The sequence below is a fragment of the Palaemon carinicauda genome, chromosome 1 (genome assembly GCF_036898095.1).
Source record: "Palaemon carinicauda isolate YSFRI2023 chromosome 1, ASM3689809v2, whole genome shotgun sequence".
NCBI classification, from domain to species: domain Eukaryota; kingdom Metazoa; phylum Arthropoda; class Malacostraca; order Decapoda; family Palaemonidae; genus Palaemon; species Palaemon carinicauda.
Window position 1 is genome coordinate 178051639 of NC_090725.1, and position 10000 is coordinate 178061638.

The 10000-nt window shown below is 41.3% G+C and overlaps 1 protein-coding gene and 1 pseudogene across 1 annotated transcript; both read left to right on the forward strand.

Moving 5' to 3' along the window:
- The first annotated feature begins 3542 nt into the window (after positions 1-3542).
- LOC137629859 (uncharacterized) lies at positions 3543-4538 on the forward strand. Its single transcript, XM_068361507.1, has one exon. The coding sequence runs from the start codon at positions 3543-3545 to the stop codon at positions 4536-4538; it is 996 nt and encodes a 331-aa protein (XP_068217608.1).
- Positions 4539-4587: 49 nt separating this feature from the next.
- Positions 4588-5623, forward strand: LOC137630017 (uncharacterized; annotated as a pseudogene).
- Positions 5624-10000: the final 4377 nt, after the last annotated feature.

Sequence of the window (10000 nt, forward strand, 5' to 3'; positions counted from 1 at the left end):
CTCACTCCTCGGCTCATCTTAGTTGGCCACCAGACGCGCGGGACTGGGTATGCACCTCGCTTCGTACCTCGCACCCCTCCCCCCCCCCCCCCCTCGCCCTATTTCCCTGGTACTCCATCCTTGCTCTCCTTCCGCTCCGGGAGGACCGGGATATCTTGAGAATCGTATCTATAAGTTGGTAGCTATGATTCTTTGATCGGATTCAGGTAATCTACCCTGATCTGATCCTTTAAGTTTATCACTTATCTATATAAGGATTTTTACGGATGGTTGACCCGGGAAGAGGGTCTTAGACGGAGCTTGGTATTTACTTGATTTATAATATTGTTATTTCAGGCTGGATTTACACAGTGTTCCGGCGCTATATTGGTATCTCTATATCCTTTTTTCTTTGCCCTCCTTGTCATTAATATTTAGTTCATTGTTGTATATATGTTTTTAATGTAATGCTTCATGCATTCTGGGGCTTACGAAACTCTGGATGGTTGTTCCTGTTCTGCTCGTCCCTTACTTTTCTTCCATATCCCATTTCGGTGGGGGTACTGAAGGCTGAGAAAAGTTTCATGGGAAATTCTTTTCTCAGGGGTCCGCCGGATTGGTTCTCGGTTAATCCGCCCAACATTTCCGAGCATTCCGGATATTTATAATTACAATTTCTTGAATGACATTAAATGATGGAGGAGAGAAAACACTATATAAAGTGCCATTGCCAATTATTATTGTTTAGTTCTTAAGTCAATATGCAAATCCGTTGAGCTCTGCGCAGTGGACTTTATTTTTTTTGTATATAACGCCAGGTTTCCCGGCGCAAGCTAATTCGATACTCATATATCAAATTATCTTACAGGTGGTATGCTGTCAGGAGACAGCATGCACTGCTGTGTTACAGCTATCATGCACACATGAGGTCTGCCGTTCTCATGCCGGGTGTGCGGTCCAGGTGGCCGATATTCTGGTCTGGCATCTGGACGGATGCGATATTTGTTACGCTCTGGTCTCTGACCTTACGAGTGACTCGGTATGTACTATATCCTTTTCCTAAAGATAATTATTGACTAATTGGAAATATTGGAAATATTTATTGTACATATTAGATATTTGGTACGGAATTTCCCTTTGTCAAATCCTTTTAATGTACATATTGGAAATGTTGGAAATACTTATTGTACATACTGGAATTCGGGTATTAATTTTTCTTTCACCAAAATTCCTTTTATGGTTTACGTTCTAACAGGAATGTCTCTTTCAGACCAATCAAGCCATCAAGAGCGCTTCCCTTACGACCCTCAAGAACCGGGTCTGTGGCTTTGGCCGTAATTTTAAGGCTAAGCAGCCAAAAATTCTGGCAGAGGATATGTGCGCCCTCCTCTACCCCAACGCCAAGATATCGGCGGCGGTGGCAGAAAATGTGGCAGCTCCGATCATCGCAAAGATTACAGAGGAAACTCAAGTCCTCCCTGAAGGTTTGGAGGGACTAGATGATGATGTTTTGGGGATGTCGCCGCTATCAGTTTGGATGTTGAACCAATGGTCGTCTCTTCTTTCCCGGGGTTTACTGGGACTGTCATGGCTAGGGACAAGTCATGCTCAGTAGCCCCAAAAATAAAGCATGTGAAGAAGACTCTACCCAAAGCTAACAAGCCTTCAAAATTACCCAAACCTCTCCCCACCAGACCAATCTCAGCATCTAAGAGGCTGACGAACTCAGCAAGGGCTAATCCGCCACCTCAAGGCTCGAGAGCAAAGAGCTCCAAGGCGAAGTTGCCGGAACTGGCTTTTGATCCCGTAGCCTTCTCGAGCCAGCTCATGGAGAGAATGGGGAATATAGTTCTATCTCAGATTGGACCAATTGCTGATCGCCTGCAGTCGGTGGACGCTTTAGCCCAGAGACTGCAGAATCGGGAAAACATGATTGAGAATCTCTTGAGTTCCGGGCTACCGCCACAACACCAGTTTGTGGTCCCGGACGCGTCAAAGCTTCCGCTGTTCGTCAAGAACAACCCATAACGATTTGCTCTTCATGCGCCCTTCTCCGAGGGCATGCTGACTATTGAGGGTTGTGGTACCCATCCGGTAGAGGACTTTGAGTTCTACCCACCTGATTTAAAATTCCCCTTCCCTGGTTACGCGTGCCTGACAGAGGACTCGCTAGTCAGGGTAGATAATATACCCAAAGAAACAGTCATCTTCCCAAAAGAGCAGGCTCAGTCTGCCTGGGTCCAGACCCTGAATGAGTGGGATTGTGTTAATACAAAGTTAACTCCTCATAAGGGTACATATACTATGTTGGTGGTAGAGGAGCAAACTCCTACACCATGCACCACCAAGGTAGTAGACCTTACTCAGCAAGGGGCGATGGAAGACAAACCCATGCCGCAACTTAAGGAAACAGACCTGAGTTCCTTGCTGTTCCCGGGAGACCAAGAATGCTGGATTGATGCCCCGGCTACCGTCACGGCGGGGAAATTGAATCCAGACAGTGCCACCGCACATTTCAGTAAACGACTCCCCAGACTACTGGACTCACTGATTAAGACAGAATATGATGCAACTCAGCCACGATGGCGGTGATGACTTCGTTTGTTTATGCCGACGAACCTCTTTTTAAGGTCCTGACAAAGTCCTTGCTTCACACACTTCAGTGTGATGCATATGATTTTGCAGTAGGTCAACGTTCTTGCCGGAAGCACGTCTTGGCTGAGGCCTCCATTCGGCATGAGCCTAATGGATTGAGGCCTCGATCTGGGGAGCAGATCTATTCCTGGAGGACGTGGTTAACAGCATCCTCGGTGAAGCAGCCAGGGTCAACCAGAGCCTCAGAGTCTGGAGGGGTCTCGTCTCTAAAAGGAAATTCGAGCCCACTGGAGGGCAATCAAGAGGCAGGAAAAGACTGAGGAATTTCCACTCCTTCTAAGGTCCACAAGCTCAACCTGTGGTACAGGCATTGCCTGTATCCCAGGTGCGCCATCCATCCACCTCTAAACCTCAGCCCCAGCAACAATATGTGTTGGTAAGCCAGCCACCTCAACAATCTACTTCGTTCACTACGTCTCCTGCTTATAACCCTTCATTTGAATCACGAGGATTGGTTCACGGGTATACTAGGCAGGCGAGAGGTAGTAGGGCTAAGGGGACCTTTCGCCATAGAAGCAGCGGTAGGGTTTCCGGGAGGGAAAGAGGATTCCAAGGGAGTCGTGGTGGCAGACCTTCTGCCAACCAATGAAACTCCTCATGTAGGGGTGAGGCTATACCTATTCCAGAGCCGTTGGACTTTCAGCAATTGGGCAGACAGCATAATAACAAAGAGCCTAGGGTGGAGTTTGATACAAGGGCCCCCTCCACCGACCAGTTTTCATCAGATTCCAACAGCAGATCTTACACTTTTCGCCAAAGATCTCCTGCTAAAGAATGCAATAAAAGAGGTAAAACGCTTAAAATTTCAAGGTCGTTTGTTCATTGTGCCAAAGAAAGACTCAGACAAACGAAGAGTCATCTTAGATCTGTCCCATCTGAATACATACATTCAATGCGACAAGTTCCATATGCTGACCGTCTCACAGGTGCGGACCTTACTTCCCCGTGGGCCCGTCACCACCTCTATAGATCTTACAGACGCTTATTATCATGTTCCGATAGCAAGACATTTCCGTTCTTTTCTAGGATTCAAGCTAAGCAAACGAGCATACACCTTCAAAGTGATGCCGTTCAGACTCAATATAGCTCCCAGAATATTCAAGAAGTTATTGGAAACAGTGGTCCAAGAGCTGAGGACTCAAGGAATACAGCTAGTGGCCTATCTAGACGATTGGCTTATTTGGGCGACGGACAAAGTAATAAAGTTCCTGGAACACATAGGGTTCCAAATAAATTTCAAAAAGTCCTGCCTGGTTCCGGCATCATGCTTCCAGTGGTTAGATCTACAATGGGACCTGACCACACACAAACTGTCGATTCCACCAAAAAAGAGGAAAGAGATAGCAAAGAACACGAAAAGCTTTCTCAAGGAGAAACTAACATCTCGGAGGAACCAAGGAAGCATCTTAGGCTCACTCCAGTTTGCTTTCGTAACAGACACATTACTGAAAGCCAAACTGAAGGACATCCATCGAGTTTGGCGATCCAAAGCAAACAGCAAACATCGAGACAAAATTTCTCGGATTCCATCTATACTAAGGAAAAGACTTCAGCCATGGACGAAAGTCAAAAACTTGGCAAAATCAGTACCTCATCAATTCCCACTGCTGGCATTAGTAATCCATACGGATGCCTCCTTAAGCGGTTGGGGATGCTACTCCCAATTCGAAAAGGTCCAAGGTTTGTGGTCAGTGACCTTCTGTCAACTACACATCAATATCCAAGAGGCCATGGCAGTGCTCTTGACTCTAAAATGGCTCACTCCGTCAAAGAAACAACATATCAGGTTAATACTAGACAGCACAGTGATAGTCCACTGCATCAACAGAGGAGGTTCCAAATCAAGTCACATAAATCATGTGATGATTGTTGGCACTTATCACCCGTTCACCTGGCGGGCGTGAGGAACGTAGTCGCCGATGCACTTTCAAGGACAACTTCGCTGGAGTTGGAATGGTCCTTGGACCAAAAGTCATTCAATTGGATTTGCCAACAAGTTCTGGATCTCCAAGTAGATCTATTTGCCACAGAGTTCAACCACAAACTAAAATGTTATGTAGCCCCAACCTGGACCCTCTGGCCTATGCCACAGACTCAGTCCCACATGCCCATGATATCCGAGCAGTAGCAACATCAGTCCATAGATTGGAACAACTGGCGGAGGATTTACCTGTTTCCTCCTATAAACATGCTGATGAAAGTCCTAGACAGGCTCAGGTCTTTCAAAGGACAGATTGCCCTAGTGGCCCCCAATTGGCCAAAAAGCAACTGGTTTCCTCTCTTGGTGGAACTGAGACTGCGCCCTTGGCGGATTCCCAACCCAAAGTTAACACAAACAGTACAAACCCGCAGTGTTTCAGCTTCCTCATGAATTCAGAGTGCCCTACCTTTATGGACTTCATGAAATTTGCAGCACAAAAGGATGCTGAGATTGACCCTCTTAATACATTGTTCCTAGAGTCGGAAAAAAAAGAATCCACCCTTCGGCAATATGATTCTGCTGTAAGGAAGTTAGCAAAACTTTCGAAAGACTCAGATGTTCAGACGATGACTACCAAACTGGCAGTTACCTTTTTCAGAACTTTGTTTGAAGGGGGACTAGCCGCTAATACCATTACCTCAATTAAGTCCGCTTTAAAGAAAATATCTCAGTTCGGGTTCAATATTAATCTTACAGATTTGTATTTTTCATCTATCCCTGAAGCTTGTGCTAGACTAAAGCCAGTAACTCGTCCTCACATGGTTTCTTGGTTTTTAAATGATGTCCTTAAATTAGCTTTTGATACTGTTAAGGACTCATGCACTTATATAACGCTTCTTAGATAAGTTTTTGATAAGTTTAGCTTCAGGAGCCAGAATATCTGAACTCTCAGGATTATCTAGAGAGCCAGATCACATTGACTTTCTTTCTTCTGGTGAGATACTACTCTCTCCAGATAGAAGATTCTTAGCAAAGAATGAGGACCCACAGAACAGGTGGACCCCATAGAACCCCTAATAAGTCTTCAGGCCCTTTGTTTATTAGGGAGAATGGAGGAACCATTTCCCTAAAAGGAATCAGACAACAGATTCTCTATATTATTAAACAAGCCAATCCGGATTCAGTCCCCCATGCCCATGATATCTGAGCAGTAGCAACATCAGTCAATTATTTTCATCACATGAACTTTGAGGAATTAAAACGATATACAGGCTGGAAATCACCAGCAGTATTCAAACGCCACTATTTAAAATCCTTGGAGCCCCTATTATTTGTAACGGTGGCGGCAGGGAATGTAGTTCCTCCGGATATAACAGAACCATTATAACAAGGTCCTATCTTCATATCTCTTTTTTCCTTTTAGTGCCTTGTCTCCTTATAAGGAGCAGGGTGACACCTGCCTTGCCTATTCTCCCTACCTTACCCTTGACCTTCATTTAGATTGTACTTTAACCCATGGCGATGATGTTTATATACTACGTATGTCTTTTTTGTTATGCTTAGTCATCTCATGTTTTTTGTTTACTGAATGTTTTTTCCCTATTGTTACCAATAATTTTTGGGTCTCTGATTCGGTATTGTACTTTAAGAGATTGGTATTTTGACGTTTATTAAAACACACCTAATTATATTATTCTATATTTATTTCAGTTCCTTACCTTTATATGTATTTGCAAGCTTATGGGACCAATTCTCTGTTACTATTTCTCGGAGCGACACAGGTTGAGCCCAGAAAAGGGATTTTGACGAAGGAAAAATCTATTTCTGGGCGAGGGACCTGTGTCGCCCAGTGAACTCACCCTAGGCTAGTCCAAGCCTGGGGTGCTAGTAAGAATGAGGGAAGAAGCGTGGGTAGTGGTAGGGGTGGGGGGTAGTAGTACTAGCAGACAGTAGTCGGATGTAGAACGGCACCTCGTAGTATCAGGGGATATAAAAGTGAGCGAGCTGGGTTTATTCCTGGCATTCCATGCAACTTTTTACTCTGATATATTTAGCAGTATTTATACCTTAGAAATGGTGCTATAAAGGGCATTTCACTGGGCGACACAGGTCCCTCGCCCAGGAATAGATTTTTCCTTCATCAAAATCCCTTATATGTACCTAACTCATCTCGGAGAAAAAAAAAAGAATATCCTACAAATATTCTCTTCTTTGTCTTTTAGACCATGGAGTTAACCGCTACCAAACCTGGCGGAAAGAATCTGCTTTACAATGGGTATGCTTTTTATTATTATTATTATTATTATTATTATTATTTTTATTATCTTCCTTTTCCAACTAGGGTTGTTGCTTAACAAGTAAAAAAAGAAAAAAAAAATAATAATAATAATGATAATAATAATAATAATAATAATAATAATAATAATAATATCATTACTTGCTAAGCTACAACCTTAGTCTGAAAAGCAGGATGCTATAAGCCCGGGGGCCCAACAGGGGAAATAGCCCAGTGAGGAGATGAACCAAGGAAAAATAATATATTCTAATAACAGTAACAACATTAAAATATATATTTCCCATATAAACTATACAAACCTTAACAAAACAAGAGGAAGAGAAATTAGATAGAATAGTGTGCCTGAGTGTAAACTCAAGCAAGGGAACTCTAACCTGAGACAGTGGGAGACCATGGTACAGAGGCTATGGCACTACCCAACACTAGAGAACAATGGTTTCATTTTGGAGTGTCCTCCTAGGAGAGCTGCTTACCATAACTAAAGAGTCTCTTTTATCCTTACCAAGAGGAAAGTAGCCACTGAACAATTACAGTGTAATAGTTAAAACCTTGGGTGAAAAAGAATTGTTTGGTAATCTCAATGTTGTCAGGTGAAAGAGGACAGAGGAAAATCTGTAAAAAATAGGCCAAACTATTCGGTATAGGTGAAGGCAAAGGAGAAGTGAACCGTAACCAGAGAGAACTATCCTATATAGTACTGTCTGGCCAGTCAAAGGACCCCATACATAACTCCCTAAGAATAGTACCTCAACGAGTGGCTGATGCCCTGACCAACTTACTACCTACAATAGGTGACAAAAGACGGACGACAATGCCTATTGTAAATGCAATGAAAGATAGTACAGAAGATGAAGAAAAGACCTAGTATTACCGACTGGATATGGATGGTTTTGTTAAATGAGAAAACCGATGTCACCTTAGGGGAATTTCTCTACTTTGAGAATACTTGGTTACGCGCTATACAATGGAGACGGTGACGACACCCACATTTTAATATTTCCAAATGGATTGTTAGAGGAGAGGTCTTGCTTCTAGGAATGTCATGAGCAAATAATTCTGCTGAAGGTTGACACTGCCCATTTCAACTACGAATGTCAGTCGTTCATCCAAATTTATCTCGCCTTTTGACCAAACTAATTAAGGAGCAAAATGATTGGTAACTAACAATACCAAAGGTTTTAAGCGGTAATATGCCTAGAATTACTAAAAGAATAGGCTTCTTCTAATGAAATAAAAAAAAAAGTTCTTAGTTGAATATAGAAACTAGAATCGACTACATTACTTCAAAGCCACTGCACATAATTTGTAAATTTTACTTTGTTAATCTTCAGATGGATTTTTATATGGCCTGTTACATCAATTTTCATAAATGTATATTTTATTCCAATGCCAAAAAAAAAAAAAAAAAACTTAAAATTCTTTAATAATTTGGTTTATTGAATTATAATCTATTGTGTTAAAATTTCCCTTGAAAATAATTCATAAATTAAAAAAATATATAACTTAACAACAGAACAAGTTATATGAAGTGTTAGTAAGAGTATATGTGTATTTTGGAGATGAACATATGAAAAGGGAGATCTTATAAGAAAAAGAGAATATATAGAGTAATTTCCTTCTTCTAAGAAAGAGACAAAGCAAATAACGAAAACCTTTGAGATAAAATGCAACGTTTTCAACTACGAAATACCAGTTCGACTAAATGACTGTTCAATGAAACTTCTCTTCGACGAATCGTCTGAAGACTAGATTTATGTCCGTCGATGAAAAGTCAGAGGACCATACCTTGGGATTCCGTAGCAATAGTTACTTCATACAGCTAATCTTCTAGATAGATAACACTCCAACTGAACTTTAAACATCGTATTAAAGGTTTATTGTGTGTATACAGATTGGCCGTGGCTGATGTGCCATTTCTTTCGTCGTACCCCATCGCACCCTGCTGTTTGCTATGGATCATCTGTTCTAATGCGAGTGAGTCACCAATCTAGCACTTTTCAAGTCTTACTCTTATCTTCTCACTTTAAATATGGAAGGTGTCCATTATGATCATCAGGCTGTCTGCTCCCATTCCATCTTACAGCACCATACCTCCCCAAAACTAAAGAGATCTCAATTTCTTGTCATTTTTTCTTTTTATTGTCCATTCTTACTTCACATATTATGTTTGACAATTTTTTTTTTTTCATCAGTCCACTGTTATGTTGAACAACCATATTTCACTCTTATGAAAAAGATATAACTTGACAATCTTTTAGGAAAGTCCCAAGTTTAGTCGATAAATTTTACATAGCCTCTGTTATTTTCTGGCCATGCCAGCTTTTCAAGACTGACTCCTAAATGTTTCCATGAACAGTACCGTTACATGTTTCAAGTGTTCATACAAACATTACTTACTTCATCTCGATTTCAGCCGGTCTCATACCATTATTCCTGCTCAGGGTTATCTTTAACTTGCATTACTTATGAATTTGTTCAACTTTTCTAGGTTTCATCTTCACCCTCCTTCTAATTTCTGTGGTCAGATTGGTAAAACCCATACTTAAGACGAGCATTTCTGCTTTCTCTGAGATTTTCAAGTCTATAGTATAAATTATCCTAAACAAAATGTTTTCCTTTTAGTGATATATATATTGAAGGCAGCTATGAAAGATTGCTTCTTGTTGAGCCCTCGTTTACACAAAATTAGTTACTCTTCTAATACAGCTTCAATCCGATTGAAAAGATTTCCAACAGCTTTTAATAAACTCCCATCCCCATCGTAGTTCTTCGAAATTCTATACATTCCTCTTTATTGTTTTACAATACATTCTTGCAATCAATATCTACAGTAAGCAAGGTTTTCCTTCATATTCCAAGTTCATCTCAGCTAAGAGCTCTTGAACAACAAACATGCTTGTTTTCCCCCATTCAACCTGATAATGTTAGTCAGCAAATGTACCTTGTTATTCAGCCTTGTAATGTTAGTTTAGTAAATAGATCTTGCAATATACAGCACATTAGTATTAAGATATCAGGAGCATTTCTTATAACCCTTTAGATGCCTTATCATCAGTGTCAAGTTTCGTGTGGGATGAACAAAAACTCAAAAACAATATGTCAACCAGTTCACCCATTAGCTAATATGCAATAATTGATCTAAATTATAT